This window comes from Eleutherodactylus coqui, chromosome 12 (assembly GCF_035609145.1).
Source record: "Eleutherodactylus coqui strain aEleCoq1 chromosome 12, aEleCoq1.hap1, whole genome shotgun sequence".
Classification (NCBI taxonomy): Eukaryota; Metazoa; Chordata; class Amphibia; order Anura; family Eleutherodactylidae; genus Eleutherodactylus; species Eleutherodactylus coqui.
The window spans coordinates 2,389,242-2,417,028 of NC_089848.1; the positions used below are offsets into that span (position 1 = coordinate 2,389,242).

The 27,787-nt window shown below is 44.3% G+C and overlaps 1 protein-coding gene across 5 annotated transcripts in view; it reads right to left on the reverse strand.

The window, feature by feature from the left end:
- The window catches only part of TERT (telomerase reverse transcriptase), a 66,663-nt gene that overhangs the window by 21,588 nt on the left and 17,288 nt on the right, over nt 1–27,787 (reverse strand). For 4 of the 5 annotated variants that reach the window (XM_066584964.1, XM_066584962.1, XM_066584960.1 and 1 more), the window contains exons 4-10: nt 22,168–22,354; nt 15,939–16,121; nt 14,173–14,334; nt 11,947–12,042; nt 7,926–8,011; nt 7,367–7,480; nt 1,706–1,777 (exon numbers count right to left, since the gene is read on the reverse strand). In XM_066584964.1, coding sequence (XP_066441061.1) covers nt 1,706–1,777; nt 7,367–7,480; nt 7,926–8,011; nt 11,947–12,042; nt 14,173–14,334; nt 15,939–16,121; nt 22,168–22,354 — 900 coding nt within the window. The remainder of the gene's footprint in view (nt 1–1,705; nt 1,778–7,366; nt 7,481–7,925; nt 8,012–11,946; nt 12,043–14,172; nt 14,335–15,938; nt 16,122–22,167; nt 22,355–27,787) is intronic. The other variant, XM_066584963.1, reaches the window with a different exon arrangement.

The following is a 27,787-nucleotide window of genomic DNA, read 5'->3' on the forward strand; positions in this document are numbered from 1 at the left end:
AGCACAAAGCCACCACAGCAGCGAAAGTCTAACAGAGGTGTGGCATAGGTTTTTCAGCCCAAAGCAGTCTGTAACAGCACAGTGTAGGCAGTACCTATCCATAATTGTCCATGAGTATGTTAGCTTCATGTGGATGTACTCATGTACTCAGACATTACATTGACCCCTATGACTCCTGGGAGTCTAAGTTGGATGAATGGTCAGAGCTTGCACAACATGCTTTAGGGGTGCTCGCCTGACCCGCTGCCAGCGTGCTATCAGAAAGGGTGTCCAGCACAGCTGTGGGTGCGATATCTGACAGACGCATCAGCCCGTCCGCAGACAATGTGGATCACCTGACCTTTATAAAAATGATCCAACTGGTTGTGAAACAATTTTAAGTCATGGAAAAAACCCTTTAAGATCACCGTGGGCATTAATAGTTTTGGAGATGTAATCTATACTTCCAGGGCTGTTAATACAAAAAGGACAGAGTTTGAAAAATGTATAGGATTTAGCACTACATACTAAAAACTCAATAAGAGTCTCCATCAACCCCTTAAAGACATGCCTTTTTCCCCCCATTTTCATTTTCCCCTTCTAAAAAATCATAACTCCTTTATTTATCCATCGCCGTCGCTGTATGAGGGCTTGTTTTTTGCGGGACGAGTTGTATTTTTCAATGGTGCTATTTAATGTAACATATAATGTACATCTTTTAAATGCTAAGTGGAGTAAAATGAAAAGAACAAAACAAACGACATTCCGCCATCTTTCAGTGCGTCTTGTTTCTACGGCGCACAAACTGCAACAGAAATGACCTGATATCTTTATTCTGTGGGTCAGTGCGATTACCCGCCATCCTCTGCGTGCCCGAATCTTTTTATTTTTCCGCAGACCTCATTGTGCGGGGGCTTATTTTTTGCGGGATGTCCTGTAGTTTGTGTTGGTACCATTTTTGAATATATATGACTTTTTGATTGCTTTTTATTGCATTTTTTCTGGGAGACAGGATGACTGAAAAACTGCATTTCTGGCGTTCTTTATTTATTTTCGGACGACGGTAACTGTTTGGGGTAAATAGTGCACTACTTTGATAGATCTAATTTTTTTGGACGCATCGATACCAAATATGTATTTTTGTTCTGTGATTTAGATTCTTTTATTATAGATATGGCAAAAGGGGGGCGATTTAAACTTCTCACTTTTTTTCTTTTACAATTAGGAAATTTTTATTGACCTTATTTTTATTTTCTTTTTTAGTCCTCCTGGGGGACCACAACTTGCGATGCTTTGATCGCTGCTGCAGTATGATGTAATGCCATAGCATTACATCATACTACTATCGGGCAGGCAGTCTATCAAGCCACCCCAAGGGCACGGCTTGATAGGCATACTAAGACAGCCCTGGGCCTTTCGGAAGGCCCCAGTTGCCATGACACCCGCACGGGTCCCTGCGATCTCATCGAACATCGTTCGGGGGATTTAAATGCCGCTGTTAGAATTGACAATTGACAGGGATTGCAGCTATTTCCCTTGGGTGTCGGCTGTAGTAAACAGCTGACACCAGTGCTGTATGAAGAGAGGTTGACCCGCGATCTCTCTTCATACATACCCTGACCCCACTGAACATAACTGTACGCCCTATAACGGGAAGGGGTTAATATATAAACGAATATTCACATCTCTGTAACTTAAATATCTTTTGCTTTTCTCTACAGCCTACCTTAAAAATCGCTTTGCTTGTTCTAACCGAGGAGTTACCAGCAAGAAATCATCAATAAGCCACATGAAGACTCTGCAACAACAATAGGCACAAAGCGTACATTAACTAGGTTCAGCAAACATTGATGTAACAATTCTGTGTTATATTTAAAGTAAAAAGGTTTTAAAATGCACCGGTTTTAGGTACTCTGTTGATGATGATTTCCACTTGTATTTTAGCTGTTCCACTTTAATACATTTCTTTCGATTCGGATAGCTTCTCTGTCAGTTGTCTACATACCACCTTAACTAAATAGCATTCTGCTGTGATCTAGCACAGCTATAAAAGGCAGTGAAGCAATACACCTATTCTCCATGGCTACTCCGCTTTTATACTCTCTCCAGAAGATCTTCATCCAGAGCAGATTTCTGGTCACAGATGTCCACTTCTACAACACAGATGTTTCCACCCGTGCCTTGAATTCCATGAAAAGTTATGTACACCTTTGTGCCCTTTTTTTCTTTTAAAGGGCCACTCCGTTTAGTTTTTTTCCCATTAGTTATATATCTATTCCTCCAGTATATATCAGACGGCTAGTGTTACCTTGGCTAGTTCTTTCTTTCTACTGGAATCTCCCAGACACTTTCTCCTCAGATGATCATGTGATCTCAGTTCTGACCCGCTCAGATTTACTTGGGGTTATTCTGAAACTAGTCAATCTCTCAGTCTGTGTGATGCTGTAATACAGAAAATGCCAAGAAAAGGGACACATGCACTCCTATCGCAGTTACTGATGCCGTTTGGTGTGTTTGTCCTCCTCTGTGGAGTAACAGGGAGAATCCTGCCTCCCTGAATCCAAGAGGTTGTTGAAGACCAGTGATAAGCAGGTCTGCCTCCTGTGGACACTACACTAAAACTGATTAACTGTGCCTGCAGGAGGGGTATAGCTGATAGGAGGAGCTAACACTTTTTTGCTTAGCGTCCGTCTCCTAGTGGCAGCAGCTATACCCATGGTCTTCAGCAGTGTCCCCAAATGCTACGGAGTAGAAAAGGAGATCCTCTCATTATAAAGGATATACTTTTGGACTCTATTAGATAAAAAATAAAGACTACATGGTATTCCAGTGTTGATATTCACTTTTTTCCTCCAATATCTTGACAGCATACGCTGCAGGTTGATCCCCTGCTGACCTGAAGGGACAGGAAAAGGCAGAGCATAAAAGGAGCCTCCCCTCCACCAAACACGTGCTTTTCCTGTCCCTCCAGGATAGCAGCGGCAGAGTTCCAGTGATGCTGTCCCATGCCCGAGGTTCCAGGACTTACCGGTGGCAGCTCTCCTGGCAGCCCCGGTTACCCCAGTGGGAAGGACCTCACCTGGGTGCTAACCGGGGACTGCGTGGGCCTGGGTCAAAGGACAGACTTTCCGGTCCCACCACGGCAGTCATCCAGGTGGCGGCCGCCATCTCTGGATCTCCCAGCCAAGCCGTAGCGTTAGACGGTCCACAAGGGGGCATAGCGCACGGAGAGTGACGTTAAATGCTCCACAAGGGGGCGTGGCCTCGGTAGAGCGAATGAAGGGGAGTGGCCTGGCGCCAGATTCAAAAGTTTAAAGCTTCCTGGACGGCTGGTGCTTTCTACATGCCGGGAATTGATCCTAAGTACAGGAGTTGATCCCACAAGCGTAGGTTGTCGGCCAGAGAGGACCCAGAGAATCTCCAGACTAAGTGGTCCTGTGGGCCAACCTACAGACACCTGCACTACACTTCCTTACTAACAGTTCTCCCTTGTCATTTCAGGACAGGGATACTCAAAAACCTAGGGAGGCTAGGAGGAGAAGTAAAAAGTGTCCAGTATGCTTAGCAAAACTTGACGACTCCTACGCCAAAACATTATGTGCTTCCTGTTCAGCAAAAATTCTGCAGGAAGAATAATCTTCCCTTATGTCTGAAATTCGGTTGATCGTCCGGGAAGAAGTACAGTCCTCCCTCTCGGACCTCCAACCAGGGCCCTCAGGGGTTACAAGAAGGTCTGCTCCGGCCGTGTCAGAGTCCGACTCTGACATGGCGGAAGATTTTGAGTTTGACGATCTTGGGGGAAGTGTCGAGGGGAGAAAAATTATCTTTTTTCCGCCACTAACATGGATCAACTATTAAAAGCAGTTCACAGAACCATGCAAGTGGAGGAAGAAGTGCAGCAACCCCGCACAGCGCAAGACGACATGTTTGCAGGATTGCTTCCGCAACGGAAATCTTCATTTCCTGTAAACGCCACTCTGAAACATTTAATCCTGAAGGAGTGGGGTTGTGTGGATCAAGCTCCGCTAATTTCTAGAGAATACAAAGAGCGTCTTTTATTTGTGGAAGATGAGGTGGCTTTTCTTGATGAAACGTCAAAAGTTGATGCAGCTATCTCCATGGTGTCTAAGAAATCTGGGCTTCCATTTGAGGATACTTCCCACTTAAAAGTACTCTATGGACAACAAAGTGGACATGACCATGCGTAAAGCCTGGTCCACGTCCAGTCTTATTATAAAATCTAACATCGCGGCCACTTTCGTGGCTCGCTTCATGGCAGTCTAGCTGAATCAGCTTGCGTCCTTTATCGACCAGAAAGCTTCCAGGGAAGAAATTGCAGGCGGCATCCCTCTGCTCCAGATGGCAACGGGATTTCTGGCGGATGCCTCTATGGAGACAGTCCACTTCAGAGCCTGTATGGCAGCCCTATCCAACACAGCCAGAAGGGCAGTTTAGGTAAAGGAGTGGTCGGGAGACATAACCTCCAAAAACAAGCTGTGTACCCTACCTTTTCGGGATGCACGCATCTTTGGACCGGACCTGGATCGCCTGCTGGAAAAAGCAGCAGACAAGAACCAGGGAATGCCAGTCATCAGACCGCCCAAGAGACCCTTCACTCCACGTCCCTCGTCTACAACCTACGTTGGGAAAGGAAAGACCGAAAGGTGGTCTTATCCGAAGGGGTAAGACTCTTATCATTGTCCCTCAGCCCGCATCTTCCTGCTTGGCGGGTGGTAGACTGGCTTATTTCTCTACTAGTTGGCGAAACATAACTAATGAATGGGTTCTACACCTGGTGGTGGAGGAGTACAAGATCGAACTAGAATCTCGCCCCCCTGACAGATTTATTTAAACCTCGATCCAATCTCCAGCCCTAGAGCAGGCTCTACTGAAAGGGGTGTAGGACCAGCTGGATTTCGGCGCGGTTATCCCCATCCCCAAAAGGGAACAGGTGAAGGGGTTTTATTCCCCCCTTTTTCTGGTTCCCAAACCAGATGGCGCCCACCGCACAATAATTAATCTCAAGGAATTGAGTAAATTCATTGAGTATAAAAAATTTAAAATGGAGACTATCAGAACTGCAACTCCCCTAATTGCCAGGGATAATGTAATGGCTACAATTGACCTAAAGGATGCTTACTTTCACATCCCTATTTACGCCAACTCACAAAGGTTCCTGAGATTTGCACTGAGAATGGAAGGGGAAATCTGTCACTTTCAGTTTATTTGCCTCCCATTTGGAATTTCCTCTGCTCCACAGATTTTTTCCAAGGTGGTGATAGAAATGGTTGCTTTTTTGCGCAATCGCAGGATTATTATCGTCCCCTATCTGGACGATTTTCTGTTGGTGGCGGATTCCCCGACTATTTTGAGATCTCACTTGGGTTCCACGCTTCAACTGTTTAAGGACCTGGGTTGGATCATTAATGATTTGAAATCCAACATGGAACCAGAAACCGGGAAAAAATATCTGGGCGTCATTTTGGATTCTCGCCTCCAAAGATCGTTCCTTCCTCCTCAAAGGAAACAGCTCATTTTAGAGGAATGTTCCGCTCTATATAAAAAATCTAGAGTAACCGTAAGAGACGCAATGCGGATCCTGGGGCTCGTGTGGTGCAGAGTGTAAGCTCTCGCCTACGACCTGGAGGTTGCAAGTTCGATTCCCACATGAATCAGGTAGCCGGCTCAAGGTTGACTCAGCCTTCCATCCTTCCGAGGTCGGTAAAATGAGAACCCAGCTTGGTGGGGGGTGATAAGTAATAATTACCTGAAAGCGCTGCGGAATAAGTTGGCGCTATACAAATACCATGATTTAATGACTGTGTATTGGTGTGGTTCTCTGGGCCCAGTTCCACAGCCGCGATCTCCAGTCACTTATTCTTCAGAATTGGGACAAGTTACAGTCCTCACTCGATCAGACAATCTCTATTTCTGCTAAGGCCAGATCCTCACTCCGCTGGTGGTGGTCCTCGGACAACCTATCGCGGGCATTCGAATGGAACTTGGACCCCGCAATAATAATAACGGATGCTAGCGCAAAAGGGCAGGGGTCCCACTTTGAAGGGGGCCATATACAGGGTGCATGGGACCCTCATGAGAGATCCAGTTCATCTAACTTTAAAGAACTTAATGCGGTGTGAAAATCTCTACGTTGCCTGCAAACAGTTTTAGGGATGAAGCATACCACCAGGAATCCTCTACTGCAGCAGCTGGTGGGAAGGATCCTTCAGTGGGCGGAACTCACAACCAAGTCACTGTCGGTCTTCCACATAAAAGGAGCTGAGACTTCAGCCGCAGACTTTCTAAGCAGGAAGAAAGTGGACCCAGGAGAGTGGGAACTCCATCCTGAGGTGTTCAACCTTCTCGTGACAAAATGGGGGGTACCCGAAATAGACCTGTTTGTGTCAAGCACAAATACCAAGTCAAGGCTTTTATTTTCCCGAGGCTCGGAGAAACAAGCCTTAGGCACGGACGCCCTCTCTCACCCGAGTTTGGGACTTGGCTTACGCTTTTCCCCCCTTTACCATTGATTCCGCCCCTCCTAAGGAAATTACTGTGGTCAAGCCTGTCAGGAATTTTGGTAGCGCCTTATTGGCCCAAAAGACCTTGGTTTCCTCTCCTGAGATCTGTCAGTGCGAGCGCCTTTCCACCTTCCGCCAAGACCGAACCTATTGCTGCAGGGCCCTCTCCTTTACCCGGAGGTTCGCAACTTCAGGATCTTGAACGGGTAAAATTCCTAGGAAAGGGTCTTTCTCCTAACGTAATTTCCACTATTAGCGAGAGCCTTAAGCCCTCAATGAAAAAGATTTATTCCAAAAGTATGTAAAATTTTTTTGGAATGGATGGGCCAGGACATCCAGCAGTTAGACCAGCCAGACATCTGTAAAGTTCTAGATTTTCTCCAGGCGGGCCTGGATAAAGGGTTGAGTCCGAATACCCTCAAAGTCTAAGTGGCTGCTTCGGGGGCATTCTTTGATCTCGCACTTGCCGAGCATAGGTGGATTAGAAGGATTCTTAGAGGGGCGAATAGATTGCATCTATTCACAAGGCTTATGGCGCCCCCCTGGGATCTGACCATAGTCCTTCAGGCCTTCTGCGATCCCCCGTTCAAACCTATTAGAGATCTATCCATCGCCTTGCTGACGTATAAGGTAGCCCTCCTTGTGGCGGTCACGTCGGCTAGACGCATGGGTGAAATCCAGGCCCTTTCACATAGGGCCCCATATATGACTATTCACCCAGACTTACATAAAAGTGGATGCTGCTGGCAGACACGCTCTTGTAATCCTTTCCAACAGAGTTTCTAGCAACATCACCAATCCATCTTACTACATGGGGCTACTGATTTAAGTGAAGGAAGGGATGTCAATGCTAACACATTACCTACCCATTCTCTGGGATTCCACAGAGCAACTTATTTTCCATATCGCCATAGCATAAGCTACAAAGTAATGCTGACAGTGTAGATCCTTGAGGTATTCCACAACACTGCATATAATATCTAAAAGGAAAAACAATTAAAAAGATAACTATGTACAATAATTTAGTTTATTTTTAGGAGGAGAAGACAATTTAATTGTATCGCACAAAAGAGTGATGAAGCCTTCTATTTGATACTCATAACTCAAAGCACATGACCGTGTTTGCGATTTATAAATACTCTACATGCTGCAGAAATGTTAGGTTTAGATTCTTCATGGAACTAAAGCCTAGTATCTCTGGAACGCGTCTACCGCTACGGTCATCCTCGGCATTAGCAAGAAAGGAGATGAAGCAATTGTTCACCGGCAATAAAACAAAGTAATGACACGGAGATCCGCTTTCTTCCAGCGGTGTAACGGACCCCACAGGCACTGCAGGACAAGCACAGCAAAAGCAGCTTTACCATATCAGTGGCAGAATTAGAAGGAACCCCCCCAAGAAAAAGAGAAAGGTAGAACACTTACCGATCATTGATCCTCACAACATGGTTAAGGATCCTTTGTTGGAAGAAAGCTAGCAGTTTACTTGAGTTCTCTTTCAAAGAAAGGCTCTACAAAGATGGAAGCAGATAAAGGTGTTGTCAATAAGCGGGGAGTAACATGCTGTACTGCAGATTCAGATATAACCAACATTATTAAACATCACACTTTAAGGGGTATTCCATCTTTAAAGTGAATAACTAGGAAAAGGCAGAAAACGATAGCTTTAGTTATAACAACTTCACACCATTCTGGGAGCTGCCCACACAGACTTCCCTTTGGAACAGCTGGGACTAAGTGGGGGACTTCTCTTCTGAAGGTAGGGCTAGAATAAAAAAAAATCTGAGAAACTGCTAAAACATTTTGGTCTTCACGGCTCACCATTTTTTTGTTCTGGTGTTACAAGCCTTAGGGCTCTTACACACGGGCGATAGGTTTTCTAGCAATGCGGTAGGGAGTGAAAACACATGATTATGAAACTAATGATCTTCAATGGTTTTTATTCTCATTTGCGATTCCGCAGCTGAAAGAATATTATCAGTGCTGCCCCTGGAGAACTCAGTGTGCGGTCCCTCTTATCAGTCCCGATGGATTTTAAGCTGAGCTGAACTTAGTGATAGATGAAAAGTGCACGTAAGTGCGCGATGGGCACACATTTATACACAATTACTGCTCAAAAGCCATCATTTAGACGAGTTTTGAGCGATAATGGTTGTGTCTAAATGGGCCTTGAGGGGCACGTAATGGAAACCTTTAAATATGTTAAAGGATAAATAAGGTTCAGAAGAGAAGTGTTATTAAAAAGCCAAACAATAGAACAAGGGGCACGATTAGTGAGATTAGTTAGGGAAAAATCAGCAAGCAACGTCAGGAAATATTATTTTACTGAAAGAGTAGTAGATGCTCGAAACAAACTTCCAGCAGACGGGGGTTGGAAAAATAACAATAGCTTGTCATTAACTAAAGATAATTACCTTACCCAACTTGAACAGGACCCAACTAGTGGGACAGCCATTTTGGACCTAATATTTACCAACAGACCTGACTGAACAGAGGTGCAGATGGAGAGCACCTGGAAAAAAATAGTGACCACAACATATTTTAACTTGTGCTTTAAGAGTTTTACAGGGAAGATACAAAAAAACTAAACTTTAGGAAAGCAAAGTTCGATCAGCTCAGAGATGCCCTTAACCTTAGTGACTGGGACAACGTCCGCAGAAATAAGAGTACAATTAATGGGAAATGTTTAAAAACATCCTAATTACGTGCTGTGAGCGGATCGTACTTTACAGGAATAAGAGGGCTAGGAATAGGAGAAAACTAATGTGGCTCCATAAAGATGTACAGGGGGCAATAAACAACAAAAAGAAAGCGGTCAAAGCATTAAAACAAGAAGGCAGCGAAGAAGCACTAAAAGCTATAAGGAAAGATACATTATGTAAAAAGCAGATAAAAGCAGCAAAGATGGAGACAGAGAGACTTATCGCCAAAGAACACTAAACTGTTCCTCAATTATATGAATGGTAAAAAGATTAATATATTTATTCTAACATTATCAATAAGACAAATTGTAGAGGCTGATGAGGAGAAAGCAAATCTATTAAATAGTTTTTTTCCTCCAGTGTATTCACAGAGGAGGGCATGATGGATGTGGCTGTGCTCATGAATACGGGGGACTACTTTCTGTGTGGCTGCTACTAAGTGCAAGATTCTCCTAAACTACTGCTCTCAGAGAGGGATGTGAAAAGATGCTGACAGATTCTCTGTAAAGGGGTTATCCCATGAATCCGTTTAAAACCTCAACATTCACCTAAATATCAGGTTTAAATGTTTAAAACAGGTTAGGTTTCACCCAAACACATATCAATGAATGTTCCTTTATCTTCCTTTGTCAGCCCAGTCAGTCACATGGGTCCAATGGGGGCAGCAGCAGCTCCTTCCTGTGCCTTTCCTCCATGCTGTACTAAAGTAGTGCACAATTTAACCCCTTGAGTGGCAGGTTTCCTACCACCCTGTCGTGCCCACCAGGGCAGGTTTTTTTAAAATGGTCTAATCATTGAATTTCAACTAGTTTTGCAGTTGCGTCTCAAGAGCCATAACTTTTTCATTTTTCCATTGACATGGCCATATAAGGGCTTGTTTTTTGCGGGACAAGTTGTGATTTTTTAAACAGGGGGGAGGAAAAAAAGAAATGGGGAAAAAAGAAAAAAAGGGGCCATGTCATTAAAGGGTTAAATAATGTATTAACTTCCTTCTCTGGGTCATTACAACGCATGGATACCACGTGTGATTGTATTTTTGATTTTTTTACAAAGTAAAGGGAGACAAGTGTTTTTTTAATTTTTTTAATAATTTTTTTACTTTTTTTTTTTTTTAATTTTTTAAAAAAATTTTATTTTTTTTTGTCCCTTTAGGGGACTTCCACAGGGACCCATCAGGACCCCTGATCACATTCCAGGGGTCCAATGGTGACAGCCCTTTACATGCTGCAGTGACAGCCCTTTACATGCTGCAGTCACATAGACTGCAGCATGTAAAGGGTTAACACAGCAGAGATCGGAGGTTTTCTCTGATCTCTGCTGTAAGAGCTGGTACCTAGCTGTCCTCTGACAGCTAACAACCAGCTCTCCCTGCCACAGAGACCATCGGCTTGCTTCTGACAAGCCGATGGTCTCTATGGCAACCTGTAAACAAAGCAGGACATTGCCGACATGTCGGCAATATCTTCTGCTGGTTTTTCAAAGCCCTTGCACTGCTCTGTGTGGGTCTGTGCAGGCAGAGCACACTGTCACAGCTTGTGGCATTGTGCTCTGCAGCTCCCATAGTGATACATAGCCCGGAAATCTTCCGGGCTATGTCACTATGAGCAGTGGAGCTCGTCACGGAACTTTTCCGGGCGTGCCATTCAAGGGGTTAAAGGTGATGCACCAAGATTACAAGTTATCCCCCATCCACAGGACAAACTGCTGATTGTGAGGGTCTCGCCAATGTCAAGAACAGGAGTCCCATGTCCCTCCTTGCTTGTCACTGCGGGAGTCACTTCTCTGCCTGCATTGACATCAGAATGAATAGGGACTGGGCAAGCATGCACGGTCAGCGCTTCATTCATTTCACCGGGGTTGATCGAATCAACTAAGCTCTTGCCCCTCGGGTAGCTTCGTAGTTCCACTGAAAGGGAGTGGAGCGTCAGCGCGCTTGTGAGACTGGTGCTCCATTCATTCTGCTCCTCGCTGTAGGGGGTGCAGTATCTCAACAGAAGAGGAAGGGGAGCACAAGACCCACCAATCAGCAAGTTAGGCCTCACCCTCTGGATAGGGGATAACTTGTAATCTTAGTACAACATCTTCAAGGTCCTTTACACAAGCAGATAATCCTCGAGTGCCAATGACCACTGACCAACAATGGGCATGACGGTCAGCACTCATTGCTTCAGTAGACAAGGGCGCTGATCATCTGCTCTATGGCGACGACCCATTAATATGATCGCTCAGCCCCAAACAGCTGTCATTGATCGACTACCATCTGCCCATTTATATGAGAAGATGTGCAGCCGAACAGTAAGCAGCTTTATACTCCCCTCAACTACATCATCATCATCAGGAGGAGCGTTTGCTCGTTCTTTGGCTGATCCTTTCACATGGCACGATTGCCAGGAAAACGGGTGTTTGTGGGAACATCAAGCCCAATAATCGAGCAGCTGACAATTACTGCGGTGGCGCCAGCTGGTCTCCAAGGATGGCATTGTGCCCACTTGTTTTTCTCTGTCAAGCAGAGAAGCAGTCGGGGGCCGTCGTGCAGCCGGCTGATGGGAAGTAATCTTACCCATGCCAAAAATGCTGTGAAGAGGGAATAAGGCACACCATGCGTGTCCACCAATACAGAGATTATAAAGGGGAAATCCTAGGGGACACCGACAATACAGAAAAGAGTATATTTCAGCCCTGACATTTTTTTACATGATAGGATAACTGATAAATGGCTATTCCTACACAGCCGCTGATGATACCTGCTCCACCAGGACCGCATTCTGAACCAAATTCTGTTCTTGAAAATGTGCTAAAAAACTTTGCATGTTCGGCATAAAATGAACCAATTTTGAAACCTACGAAAGATGAAACATGAGAATGATTATTACTGTAATTAAAATGAAAATGTGTCTATATAAATGTGGTAGCCAAGTAATCTTACTGAGCCACAAATAAAGTTCTGTTATTTTTGCTGCAGCGTGTACGCTGTACTTTTCACTGAGGCAGAGAGTGTCGATATAACCAAAATCTAGAGCCCTTCACAGTAATAGACAAACTAAAGCTCCAATACTTTATTAATAATGGTCTACACAGACAGACTCACATGTATCACACACAGAGATCTCTCAGACCCCCATGGTTAAACTGACATCTCACGGGGTCTTGCAGCGATTTCTATATAATTGGTCCAAGCGCATGAGATGGACAGGTCTTACATAGGAGTCTGTCCATCATGAGTATATGAGAGTCTGATTGGAACTGTCAGTATCAGAGCAGAGATTGATCAAATCACCAACTACAGAGCGATGGTCGGTAGATGATTGACCCGATCACTCGGAGTGGGTACAGCTTGATAAAAAACGATTCCTCCGGATATTTACATTAAGTGAATACTCCCCCTCAGTGGTAAGACCAGAGGCTCGTCAGTACAACTATGGAGGGGGTCTGTTCACAATGTTATCGTTGATAGGTCACACACCATGAAGGATTACTTCATTTAGGTTCATGGTTCTTAGTCTGGGTTCGACACGTTTCCATGTCTGATGTTGATATTTTATCAGGAGCCTCACAGTAATGATGTCCGTGTTGGATCGTGATATTGACAGCTACAGTATGGGGAGGTAGGAACTGAGATGGCTATTAGTAATATTAAATATGGACTGACAGAAGCGCTTGCCAGAATTCGATAGATTGGCGCATAGATGGCAACTGGAGGCTTATACCTAACACCACCAGAGTCCAATGGGTTTTATATTAACAGTGCTGAAAAGCCTGTAGGTGGCATAATCTGGGCATGTAGTCCCAGAGTGGTCCGGGTCTCAGTACACTGCTCTGACACAGTCTAGGCACATCTTTTAGTACATTATATATCACCATTGGAAAATACAACTTGGTCCACAAAAAACAACCCTCAGACATCGAGTCGATGGATAAATTAAAAAAAAGTTATGATTTTTTTTTAAAAGGGAGAGGAAACACCAAAAGTGAAAGAAAAAAAGGCCTTTGTCCTTAAGTGGTTAAAGAGGTCTGGAGGCGCATAATGAGAACATTGTACCTCCTCTCTACAAGTCACCGGTCAGACCACACATGGGATATTGTGGACAGTTTGGGGCACCGGGACTCAATGAGAACATATCAGAGCTTAAGTGGTATGGGGACTCCTAGTGAGGATATAGGATTTGTAAGCCATCTCCTGTATTCTTCATATATCCGGGCTGTGGGGTGGGGGGGGGGCGGCAGGACAGAAGGTTTTTCTAACAAGAACATCAAAGCCCTGCTATGTTTTGCCAAACTCTCTAGTTTGCCAGAAGTCTGTTGATGCCGGCCCATTGAAAGCAGTGGGAGAACCCTGCGATCCTCTGCTGTGACAGCGGCGGGGATTCCCTGCATTGCCGAAGTGATGCCAGGCTGCTTTCACATGAAAACGCCTTGCATCCCTGGGATTTTCACATGGGTAGCGAGGGCGATATTGGGCCGCGATTCAGGGCCTGATATCGCCCTCGCCCGTGTGAAGTTAGCCTAAGGAACGCTTTTATCCTGTGATTGCAAAATAAGTGTGGAAAAGACTGACTCTTCATAGTTGTTGCTCCGGTATTGCTTTACTTTGCTAGAAAGTGGGGACAGGTTCCCTTTGAAGTCAGTGTGGCATCTGTACAATTACTACACAAGGTCAGGTGTTGGCGATTAGCTGAGGACTACAGCTCCCACATATAGGGCAGTATGGTGGCTCGGTGGTCCGTAATGTTGCCTTGCAATGCTGAGGTCCCGGGTTCACGGTTGACCATGACAACATCTGCATGGAGTTTGTATGGGATTCCTCTTCTTCCCACACTACAAACATATTAGAAGGTGAATTCAGATTGTGGGCCCAATGGGGGCAGTCTCTGGCCAGTGCTGGTTATGCACCATGTAAATGAGTAATATTAATAAAAACATATAGTAAATGTAAACCGCACGCTCTGTGCTCCGTAATGAAACCTTCTTACGTGTCTCTTGAAAGATCTCCTAATCCGGCCGCGTGAATCCATCCACAACACGGCATAGCATCGGATGCAATAAGCTTCTTCAGTAACTGGACTTAGCACTTTTGAGATCACCTCCTGAAGTTTAGAGTGAGGGATTGTGTCATACGCCTCCTTTATATCAGTCTACAAAACACAAAAACTACAGTTAACAGTTTTCTCAATTAGAGTCCTTAAAACGACAAATACAGAACACAACAAGTGAGTTTATGCAATAGTTAGACTAATGCCCAATGTCCACGGGCGGATTAGACCTGCGGTACCCGCATTGGAGATCCGCAAATCAAGCCTCCCATAGGGATGCATTAGCGTCCGTAGGACAGTAAAAAGCATGCGGGTGTGATTTTTTCCCCCCAGCGGGTAGATCACATGTGCGGGAGGAAATCGCAGCATGAGCCATTTTAGTGCGGACGGCTTCCATTGAAGTCAATGAAAGCTGTTCGATCCGCTGACCACCCGTAGCTGTTACTGTGCCACGGATCCGCGGGACAGCAGATTTAAAAAAAAGAAAAGCACTGCGCATGCGCCAGGGGCAACGGCTGGCATGCCTGGACACATTCGCCGTACTGAAGAAAGAAGATCCGGCTGCGACAGAGGAGAGCCGTGCTGGATCCAGAGAGGTAAGAAAATGCCTTTTCCTCTCCATGTCCGCAGCCACGCACGGATACCGCTGCGGGATTCAGTAGAATCCGTGTGTGCAAGTGGACATTGGGCTAAACATCCCCAGAATTCAACACAGAGGAGCAATTTCTGTACAGAAACTGAGCTAGCAAGGAATGCTGGGAAATTTTAGGTCTGAAGCCCATAAAATTGTCATTGCAGCTGTGCGGCAGGCCATAAATTAGGAGCACAATTAGAAAGTCAATATATATTTATAAGTATCTCAATTTTTCATGTAGTCTTATAATTATCGGTTGCAAAGACACCAATGCGTGCTTGATCTGATGTAAAGGGGGTTTCCAGGCATCCCCGGCTGTCAGTGCCGGGCTACACCAGGGTTGGAGTTGAAGCAGAAGCTGCTGCTGACCCTTCTAGTGGCCGGTGCTTGCAATTGCCACTCTCACTGAAATCAATAGGACCCCAGCCTGCAATTAAGAGCACCAGCCATTGCACAGGGGTCAAGGCAGCAGCCCCGGCTTCCACTTTCGACTCGATGTATCCTGACGGGTGCTTCCTGGACAGCCCATTAAAAGGGGACGCTTGTAGTAGCCCTACTGCAGCGGTAGTTGCAGGTGACTTGGACATGACCGACCCACCAGGATTTTTCCCGGCGTACTGAACGCCAATCTGCTCCTGGTGTCACGTTACCCCTGGTAGGCTCATGGAACACTAGAGCGCTAGACTAGTAATGGGGACTCCTGCTTTATTCAATCCCCTTCAGTACCACCACATGATGTTGTGTGCTACGTCTTATCGAAGTAAATTTATTTGTATTCATGGGATAAGCCCTGTCACCTTGTTTTCTGCACAGAAGTGCAATATCATATGGAGTCCCCCGAGACCAGGAGCAGAAGACGGAGAACACATGACAAGTCACACCCCCTCCCTGAACAAAAAACGATTCTTGTTTGTGTTAACATTTTAACTTGATCTTTCCTCATTGAGATTCTGTATCTGCCATCCTGTCAGTGAGTCTGACACATGGGGCCCAGGCATGCTTGGATTAGTTGTGACGCATGTTAGTGCATCATAAGCTCCAATAACCGCTGACGGTAGAACCTTGTACGTACCTTGACAAAGTAAACATTTACATTTTTGGCATTTGATTCTTTCAGCTTTAGTACAAACGTTCTCCATTTCTTATAGATGCCATCAAGTCCAAATACAGAAGAACCAATTAAGTTGGGAAACTTTTTTCTCTTATAATTCAGAACACTCAAGAGGTTTCTGACTTGAGTGTTAAAATGTTGAATCTGTGAAGATATGAAAAATAAGAAAAGTACAAATGTTTTACTTATTTAGCAGGTTTTAGAGTAAAAAAATGAGTCGTGTTCCTTCCCAGCGTTACCTGCTCATCTAGAAAGCTTTTGCCAGATTCCTGCGTACTAACGCTCATTTGTCTGATGGCCATCTTCTTCTCACCGTTGGTTTAGTAATCTGGTGAGCCTGCAATACACTTCTGCTTACACACAGTAGCCAATCAGAGCAGGGAGAGAACAGCAGCCTGAACTGCTGGGTGGGTGGGATCTCTCCCTGGACCAATGATGAGACAGAAGGCGTGTCTCAGACTACCTTAGACTTCCTGTAGAAAACCCTAAATCACAGCTCTGGACTAATAGAGATCATCTAAAAAGCAGCCAACGAGCAAGCAGTGGGTAAAATAAACAGCAGACAAGTATCACCTATACATGAATATACTTACATATCATTTTTAAGGTTAGGACTGAACAGTTCCTTTAACTAGTTGTCACGTGATGTACTGATACTTGGAAGTCTCTGTACTGTGCACAAATACATCCCATTGGTAACCAGTGGATTTCATCTGTGCCTTTGATGATGCTGCTATGTTGAAGCAAAACTTCAACTGGCTTTATAGAATACACTAGGGCAAAAGTAGAATAATATGGAAGAAAGTGAACCCACTGTTAGGTCTGCTACCTGTGTCTGCGGTCCTCTTGCTGTTCCGGGCGTCACTCTGCCCCTTCTGTATAAATATACTTGTTTCTTCCACTTTCTATCAGCACTGCACTAGTTAACCCTGCTCAATGCTCACAGCAAAGCTGCAGCTTAAATGGCAATCACCTTCCTAACTAAGGGAGTTGGGAATCCTTCCCCTTTGCCTCAGTATTGATGTGTGCTTGTCTCAGCATATCTAGGTCGCCGGTCTCAGGACATTTTGTCTGTTTGATCCTGTTCCTGTTTATTCTATATGTTCTTTGCCTTGTGCTTTTGCCGGTGTGCTTTTGTCCATTTCCTTCCAGTCTGTGCATCGTTCCAGTCTCTGTGGTAAGTCAGTCCTGTTCTGTGTGCCCTATGTTCAGTACTTCGTCCCTGTGTCCTGTCAGGGATAGTTAGCCGTGAGATTCCAGCGCAGGGCCGTTCTTATCAGGACGCCTACCCTGCTTTTAGGCAAGGGTCTCCCCATCCCCCTGGTTTGCTAAAGGCAAGATTCCCTGTCTTTTGTTGCAGTCTGTGCAATGTAGAAACAAGACGCACCCAAAAATGGCTGCATTTTGTTTTTTTCCATTTTCACTCCATTTAGAATTTTATAAAAGGTTTTCAGTACATTAAACGCTACATTAAATAGTACTACTGAAAAAAGTCGTCCCGCAAAAAAGAAGCCCTCATACGGTGACGGCGATGACTAAAATTTTTTTTTTTTTAAGGAGGGGGGGGGGGGGGGGGTGAGGAGAAACTGAAAATGGGAAAGCCAAAAAAAAGCTGCGTCCTTAAGGGGTTAAGAAACAAAAAACCTGTCGAATGTTGGTATCAGTGGAATCATGCTGACCCAGATAATAAGGTTATCACATTATTTATTTTGCATATGAAACAGGGCAAAAATGAAGGAAAAAAAAATGGTGAAGTTCTTTCTTTTCCTAATCCGATTTTTCTCTTTAAAGTGCCTTTTCACGGCCGTGCGCCCGGCGGACCTGGTGTTTCTGACAGACATATTGCTGCTTTTAGAAGCGTTTTAACCTTCTGCTGTTCTCCATACTGTAGCCTGTGGATATTTACATCTACTACGGTTTGTAGTGGCAGCTTTGTTTGCCAAGCGCTACAACGTTCTTCCCCCAACCACCCATCGCCTCCCGTACAATCCTGCCGGGGGCGGCGGACAACCTGCTGATCTAGTTACAGTGAAGGATCCTTTCACATCCCATGCTGGTTCCTTCATGCTAAAACCCCATGGGCTGCGATAGGGCAGACACATCCCTTTGGTCTCCGTCTCACTGGTTTATCATCTGTCAGGTTAGTTTTCTTAAGCAGGATAGAAAAGCGCAGGCGGAGCATCCCTGGGATTAGATTAACACATTAGACAATTTTCTGCTTTCAAATTGTAAACATTAAAAGGAAGGCGTCATCACAAAACAACCCATTATATAAAATTACATTTTTGTGTTAAACATATTTAAGAATTTGTGGTAATTTTTATTTTCGGTAACAATCTATATTAAAAAATAAAAATTTAAATGCTGCATTTTTCACGCTGACCACAGAGCCTAATACTAGTCTGTCTTAAAGCTTCCTCTACAGACGTCATCTCCCTGACATCACAGGCAGGATTACACTGAGAGGTGACACCTATATGTAGGTAACACAGGGTCCACCATTCACAATAGTCACAGCTCACCTCCTCCCCACCCTGTACAGACAGGATTACATTGAGAGGTGAAACCTATATGTAGATAACACAGGATCCACCATTCACAGTAGTCACAGCTCCCCTCCTCCCCTCCCTGTACAGACAGGAATACACTGAGAGGTGACACCTATATGTAGGTAACACAAGGTCCACCATTCACAATAGTCACAGCTCACCTCCTCCCCTCCCTGCACAGACAGGATTACACTGAGTGGTGACACCTATATATGATAACACAGGGTCCACCATTCACAACAGTCACAGCTTACCTCCTCCCCTCCCTGTACAGATAAGATTACACTAAGAGGTGACACCTATATGTAGATAACACAGGGTCCACCAATCACAATAGGTGATGTCACAGCTCACCTCTTCCCCTCTCTGCACACTGACCACAGAGCCTAATGCTAGTCTGTCCTGGCTGATTTGTAGAGGAAGCTTTACAGTCGTCATCTCACTGACATCACAGGCAGGATTACATTGAGAGGTGACACCTATATGTAGATAACACAGGGTCCACCATTCACAATAGGTGAACAGCTGTGACTGTCTCCTCCCCTTCGTGTATAATGACCCCTGCAGGTCACAGAACATGCCTAGGACAGTCTACATACAAGTGAATGACCCATGAAGCTGCTGTAAAGCATATTTCTATATGCTCTTAATTGTAGCTCAGAAAAGATGGCCGCCACCCATGGTCATGTACAGAAAAGATGGCCGCCATCCATAGTCGTGTACAGACAAGGTGGCTGCCCCTCATAGCCATGTATTGGTAACAATAAAAAAATTCTACAAATCAGAAAATTAAATACAGATTAGAGAAATAGAAAAAGTGTTCCACTACCTGGTTTTAATGAATTTAAAAAAAATTGGTGATAAAGTCCCTGTAAAATTCTGCAAATACACTCTAAAAGGTCCTGTTATAGTAATGATATGTGTGTTCCTAGGCAAACACGTGTGTAGATTTAATTTTTTTTCATATATCTACCTTCATAGAAAAATAGCTAGCAGTTAAATGGTTGAATCTTGTACACTGGTGAGCGTATTGGATTCTTGTGCGCCATCTCCAATACACTCCTACTCTCATGGTTCCCACCACTGTCTCCAGATAGGTTTCTCCCGAGAAAGCTCTGGGATGAATGACAGGTTCTGCAAATCCACGGGCTCTCAAGATGGCGACTTCAACCGCCACGAACAGAAGGTACAGAAGGTAAATGGGCGGCAGGTGTGCACGACCAGGTGAAGGCAGACAAAACTTCACAATATTTGTACAAAAAAAGATAAAATAGGTCAGCACTTCCCAACAGAAATATATCCTATGGTTTAATGTGCACCTATATATTTATTTTGGGTAGTGATGACCTATTTATCTTTTTTTGTACTAATATTGTGAAGTTTTGGCTGCTTTTATCATAATGTTGTCAATATAGGGAATAGTTACTATCCCCTTGGAATGGAGGATAGACACCACTGACGCCAGGACCTTCATGAAAACTCAGGGAGCCGTGGCCAGCCAGAATGGAAGGGCTTTGAGTTGATATGGATTCGACCAGATGGAAAAGAGGAGAAAATCGCTGATGCATTGGGCAGATGGGTATATAAAAGGCAGGCATCCTTGATGTCGATGGATGGTAGAAACTCCTGTGGTTCCATGAAGGCAATGACAGATCTTAGTGACTGCATGCAAAAATGTTGGACTTTTACATACTGATTCAGCTTCTTCATATCTAGAACTGGTCTGAAAGAGCTTCTTGGCTACCATGAAAAGATTTGAGTATAAACCTGCAAACGGCTGAGAACGAGGCACAGACATGATGATGCCTGGAGATTACACGGTGTCTATGCCTGAAGAAAGGCTCTGGCTTTTGAAGGAGATCTCGGAATTCTGGAAATGCAAAACCAATCTGGTGGTGGAGTCTAACATTCTATGGCATAGCCTGAAAACACGACTTCTCCAACCCAGGCACCTGAAACATGGGTGAACTGGAAAAAAAGCCCTTGAAGATGCAGACCCCAGAGGTACTGGTACAGAGTTTATGGGGGTTGTAGTAGCCAAGAGAGGAAGTGAGGGAGGGAAAGGAAAGGGTAGAGAAAATACTGATTCTTTATACAGGATAGATATGTGCCTCCTATGAGAGGGAAGCACACATATTCCTTACTTCCAGCAGTGTACACCCCTGCCTTTAAGTATAAAGAGTGCTCCAATAAAAAGGGGGGCACTATAACTGGCGGCTCACATCCCAATTAATGCTTGGGCATGCCTATTTTTTAAACTTAGAACTCTGTCCTTTTAGTCCCCCTCGATGAGGTATTCCCTGATTCCAATAGGTGGTTGAAGACCGGCGAGAACCAGGTCTGACGCCTACAGACACTAAACTATTAACTAGTTAGAATGGTGCCTGCAAAAGGGGTATAGCAAGGAGGAACAAACGCTTTTTCTGCTTAGTGTCCACCTCCTAATTGCAGGAGCTATTCCCAGTCTTCAGTTGTGTCCTCCAATGATGCAGACGAGGATTTGCTCCCCTGTCGGAGTTGCTTGGTTTTTAGTTCTAAGAACAGTTCAGTCAGACTGTGTAAACAGGAGCTGCTTAATGTTCGAGCAACTTCTGTTTACTGTGACTGGTGTCGAGCAACTAGAAGGCTGGGTTCACACAGGGCGGATTTGCCGTGGAAATTCCGCGCGGAATTTAGCCCCGGCAAATCCGCCCGCGGCCGCTAATCTCAGGATTAGCCAGCCATATGGACGAGATTTCTCAGAAATCTCGTCCACACGGAACGGACAATCCGCTGCGGTAAGTCCAGCTGGAACCGCGGCTGCCGCAGACGCGGTTTCAGAATATGCAGCATGTCCATTCTTTTTTTCATTCCGCTGCGGCCGCGCTCTCCTCTATGGGAGCGCCGGATGCAGCGGAAGAGCGAGCAGCCAGGCCGCTTCAAAGCCGCAGCGGTGGTTCTCCCGGCGGAGATCTCGCTGTTTTTGCTGCGGCCAAACCGCGAGATTCCCGACGGGAATCCGCCCCTTGTGAACCCAGGCGAAGGGTCCCAGACTGCTCTGCCTCCATTTACTTGAATGACCATTACTTCTGTGTAAGGCCGCTTTCACAAGGGGACAGCGCTACAAATCGCATGCATGTGAAGCCCAAGCTTTCCAGTGAGTTCTTTCACATTAGCGAGGTTTTGTTGGCTGCTACATTGCAAGAAAAAAAATGGCGGCATTCTGCATTTTGCCACAATTTGCAATGTTTTGTTTTGTTGCATCACACAAAAATGTGTTTTTTTTGCGGTATGATGCAACTTTTACAGCAGGAAGTCCAACTGTTTGAGCCCTAAATTAAGCCTTTAAAAACTAACAAACCAAAAAAAAATCAATCCATCACCTATCAGGCGCAGTCTGCTCTGCCGCACTACTTCTCCACAGCTCCAGCACACTAGCTTGTAGTTTTCAGCCAACGCTTCCTGGTCAGAAGCTCAAAATCCCCGCCTCCAGGAAGTGCTGGCTCTGATTGGTTGTCGAGTGCATGGCTCAGCCAATCACTGTAGCGCTCAATGAACCAATCACAGCCATCAAATTGAATGGCTGTAAATAGTACAGAAAAAATAATAGGTCCTGGCAGCTACCCACACAATTTTTCTTTAAAACACACTAGAAAACTTACCTTTCTTTGCTTAATTTCTTTACTTTGTTGTTCTACCAAAGTATCGCACATTTTCACAATTGGCCGCAATCCATTTCTTTTTGGTATGAAACGTAATCTGGATATAATAGGTGTGTTCTTTTGTTGTTGCATATTCTCCATTTCATCAGTCGGTATTAAACGAAGCTTTACATTTGTCATGTGCTTCCTTTTAGAATAAAAACACAAGATACAGTAAGTGAATGCCTGGAGACCACAGAGCTACACCAACAAGACAGAAGAGTGTGAGAATAAAGAAGCTCCCGGGCTTTAATTCACCGAATACAGCAAGGACTTCTAAGGCCTCCTGCACACGGGCGGATTTGCATTGCAGAATCCGGAGCTGGCGTCTGACTCCGGGTTCCGCAGCAAATACTGCCCATACCATGGTATTGAAGTCAATTGCAATTTTCCGCTTGCGGAAGGATAAAAAAAAAATAAAATCCAGCATGTTCTATTTTTGTGCAGATTCCATTTAAGTCAATGGAAGCCGCCTGATCCATGGCCCTTCCGTAATGACATTGCGGAAAGGTCGTGGATTAACCCCTTAACGACGGCCCCATCGGGATTCTACGTCCTGGCCGGCTGGGCTTTATTCCTAGAGGACGTAGTTTTATGCATCCTCTAGGAATGATAGCCCTGCAGGCTCAGGACGTGATAGCTCCATGCTGCCGGTTACCGGAGGTAGCCGACAGCATGGAGCTGTCATCCCGGGCCGCAGGACCCACCCCCGGTAACGCGATTGCCGGTATCCACCGGATACCAGCGATCGCGTTAAAGTCAATGCACAGTTAAAAACAATTAAAGTTTCAGCTCCCCTTACAGATCGGATCCGTAAGGGGAGCTGAGAGTACTCACCCCCGGTCCTCCGCAGCGTCCGGCATCTTCACTGTTCTCCCCGACCCTGCCGCCGGCGCCTGCGCACGCGCACCAGACGCATTATGTCACGCGCATGCGAAGATAGCCGGGAGGCCCGGGAAATTTAAAAACTCCCTGCTCCCGGCTAGAATGAGTAGCCGAGAGCAGGGAGCTGTCACCGGGAGCCGCTGTATGCAGTTCCCGGTCACATGATCGCTGCTATCCAATGGATAGCAGCGATCATGTAAAAGTAAAAAAAAAAGTTTAAAAAGTGTAAAAAAAAAAAAAAAAGATAAAAAGTTTGTCTCATCTTCCCTCATGGATCATATCCATGAGGGGAGATGAAATTAGGTACCTTAAGCCCCCAGATTTATCCGCGGACCTTGCCCGGCTTTTGCGCAAGCGTCCGTCGCCAAAATGGCGGACGCAGGCGCAAAAGCCGCAGATTGGCGCGGTAATTTAAAACCCCCCCGCACCTGGCTACTAAATGTAGCCAAGAGCCTGGAGATTTCATGGGGTGCCATGGTACGCGTTTCCCAGTCACGTGATCGCCGTTATCCAATGGATAACGGCGATCACGTAAAAGTAAAAAAAAAAAAAAGCTCAATTTTCACCTCCCATCACGGATCGGATCCGTGACAGAAGGTGAAATTACTTAAATAAGGCCACCAGCGAAGTTCCCTGACGGGATCCTTATCCGCGGACCTTCCCCCAGTTTTGGCACATGCGCCCGTCGACAAAATGGCGGATGCAAGCGCAGAAGCTGGTGAGGGCAAGAGAAAATTTAAAATCTCCTTGCTCCTGGCTACTAAAGGTAGCCAAGAGCTTAGAGATGTCACGGGGGGCCTCGGTGAGCGGTCTTCGGTCACATGATCACCATTATCCAATGGAATAAGGCGATCACGTAAAAGTCAAAAGACAGTTAAAGTTTGACGCTCCGTTCATTTTGGGCCCCGTTGTGCATCCAGACAGAAGATTAGGGCCACAATGCATATGTTTCTGAACACGAGACAAATGGGGGTATACATTTTCATTTCATTCCTATGTGTGCTGTACAAAAAAACCTATTTTTAAAATTACATAATTGCCAAAAAAACAAAAATCGTAATTTTTTCCTTCTGCTTTGCTTCGATTCATTTAAAAACTGTGGGGGTCAAAATACACAGTACACCGCTAGATGAATGCGTTAAGGGGTCTAGTTTTTAAAATGGGGTCATTTGTGGGGGTCCTCTGTCGTTTTGGTCACTCATGGGGTCTGCAAGTGTGCAATGGGGCCTAAAACTCCTTCAACCAAAATGTCTGTTCTGAAAACCACCCGCTGCTCCTTCCAGTTTGGGCCCCGTTGTGCATATGGACAGAAGATTAGGGCCACAATGGGTATGTTTCTGAACACGGGACAAACGGGGGTATCCATTTTTGGGTGAAAGCCTCCATTTATATGTCTGCTATCCAAAAAAAATGTTTTTAAAATCACATAATTGATTTAAAAAAAAAAAAAAAAAAAAAAAAAAAAAAAAATTTTTTCCTTCTGCTTTTTTTATTCAAAAACTGTTGGGTCAAAATATGCAGTACACCCCTAGATTAATGCGCTAAGAGGTCTAGTTTCCAAAATGAGGTCCTTTGTGGGGGTTTTGGCCGCTCGAGGGGTCTACAAGTGACCAATGGGGCCTAAAACGCCTTCAAGCAAAATGTCTGATCTGAAAGCCACCGGCTGCTCCTTTCGGTTTTGGCCCCATTGTACATACGGACAGAAGATTAGGGCCACAATGGGTATGTTTCTGAACACGGGACAAACGGGGGTATGCATTTTGAGGTGTAAATCCTCGTTTTCATGTACACTATAGAAAAAAATTCTGTGTTAAAAATTATGTATTTGCAAAAATATGAAATTTTATTTTTTTTACTCTAAATTGCATTAATTCCTGAAAAGAAACTGTGGGGTCAAAATACTCCTGACCCCCCTCACTGAATACACTAAGGGGTGTAGTTTTTAAAATGGGGTCATTTGTGGGGTTATCTATAATTCTGACACCTATGAGCCTTTACAATCTTGGCTTGGTGACGGAAAATAAAGCGTTCCTCAAAATGTTGATTAGTAATGTTAAATTTGTACGTCTCCTAAATGGTAAAAAAACCGAAAGTTTTTCAAACGTGCATCCAGAATAAAGTGAACAGATGGAAATATATATCTGAGCAAACATTTATACAGTATGTTTGCACATATTTGAGATATTACAGTTGAAAACGTGAAACTGACAATTTTTCTCAAAATTTTCCCATTTTTGGGGTTTTTAATAAATATACACAAATTCTATTGGTCTATTTTTACCACCTAAATGAAGTACAACATGTGGCGAAAAAACAATGTCAGAATCACTTGGATATGTAAAGCCTTCACGGAGTTATGATATGTTAAGTGACACGTCAGATTTCCAAAATTTGGCTCCGTCACTAAGGCGCAAACAGGCTTCGTCACTAAGGGGTTAAGCGTCATTGAGCGGCCAAAATGCTGGAGAACCCCCACAAATGGCCCCATTCTGAAAATTAGACCCCTTAACGAATTCATCTAGGGGTGTACTGCTTATTTTGACCCCACAGTTTTTGAATGAATCTAAGCAAAGAAGGAAAAAAAATACAATTTTCATTTTTTTGGAAATTGTGTCATTTAAAAAAAACATTTTTTTTGTACAGTGTACATAGGAATGAAGACTTGCGCCCCAAAATGGATACCCCTGTTTATCCCGTGTTCAGAGACATACCAATTGTGGCCCTAACCTTATGTCTGGATGCACAACGGGGCCCAAACCAAAAGGAGCATTACACTTCAACTGTTTTAAACTTTTACGTGATCACCGCTATCCATTGGATAACGGCGATCATGTGACCGGGGACCGCTCACCATGGCCCTCGGTCACTGCCCCAGGCTCTCAGCTACCTTTAGTAGCCTTGAGATTTTAAATTTTTTCCGGGCCCTCCTTAGCTTCTGCGTTCACGGCTGCCATTTTGCTGAAGTTGGGGAAAGGTCCACAGATAAAGATCCCGTCGGGGGACATCACTGGAGGCCTTAGGCAAGTAACTTCATCTCCCCTCGCAGATCAGATCCATGACGGGAGGTGAAATTTTACTTTTTTTTTTTTACTTTTACGTGATCACCATTATCCATCAGAAGCCTCCAGGCTGTCGGCTACGTTTGGTAGCCAGGAGCAGAGAGATTTTAAATTAACAGGGCAATCTGCGGCTTTTGCACATGCGCCCGCCATTTTGGCGACGGGCACGTGCGCAGAAGCCTGGGTAAGGTCCGCGGATACATCCGGGGGCCTTAGATACGCAATTTCATTCTCCCTCACGGATATGATACGCGAGGGGAGATGAAACAAACTTTTTTTTTAACCTTAACCCCCTTGAGTAGCGGTTTCTTACCCCCCTGTCGGACCCACCAGGGCAGGTTTTTTAAATGGGCCAATCATTTAATTTCAACTAATTTTGCAGTTGCGTTCCAAGAGCCATAACTTTTTCATTTTCCCATTGACACGGCCGTATGAGGGCTTGTTTTTTGCGGGACAAGTTATACTTTTTGATGGCATCATTTTTGGGGATATATAATGTATTGCATAACTTTTGTAAAAAAAAATTGTAGGGAGATTGGGGGGAACAAAGAAATCCTGCCATTTTTTTGGACTCCATGTTTACGGCGTTCAGCGTGCAAAGTAAATAGTGCGATAACGTTATTCTCTGAGTCGCACGATTCCGGCGATACTGAGTTTATACAGTTTTTTATGTTTTGCTATTTTTGTACATTTAAAACATTTTTTTTCTTAAAGGTTTGCTTTTGTGTCGCCGCATTCCAAGAGCCGTATTCATTTTTTTTTTACCATTGCCAGCGCCCCAGAAGGCCTTGTTTTTTTTGCGGGATGAACTCCAGTCTTCATTTATCTAATTTTTTGGAACATGTAAAATTTTGATCGCTTTTTATTCCATTCTTTCTAGTGGCAAGATTAACAAAATTTGTAATTCTGGCATGTTTTTTATTTTTATTTTTCACTGCATTCTCTGAGCAGTATAAATAATATATTAAAGTAATTCTACCGGCCAGTACGATTATGCCAAGACCAAAGTCTAATAGTTTTTTTTCTTTTTCATGAAAAAAAAAAAATACAAGTTTAAATCACCCCCCTTTTGCCATATCTATAATAAAATAATCTAAATCATAAAAGAAAAATACATATTTGGTATTGCCGCGTCCGTAAATGTCCGATCTAGCACATTATTTACCCCGCACTTTAAACTTCGGCCGAAAAAAAAATAAAGTAAGCCACAAATGCATTTTTTCAGTCACCCTGTCTCCCAGAAAAAAATGTAATAAAAAGCGAACAAAAAGTTGTATGTATTCTAAAATGGTACCAACGTAAACTACAGGACAAAAGTTGTATGTATTCTAAAATGGTACCAACGTAAACTACAGGACATCCCGCAAAAAATGAGCCCTCGCTCAAGTACGTTGATGGAAAAATAAAAAAGTTATTGCACGCAGAAGATGCAGCAGAAAATTTTTAAAAATTAAATGTCTTTGAAAAAAAATACAAGTGCTACAGCAAAAAAAAAAACAAAAAAAAACACTCTACAAGTTTAGTATCGTAGTAATCGTACTGACCCATAGAATAAAGTTATCAGGTCCTTTTTGTTGCAGTTTGTGCGCCGTAGAAACAAAACGCACTGAAAGGTGACGGAATGTCATTTTTCTTTC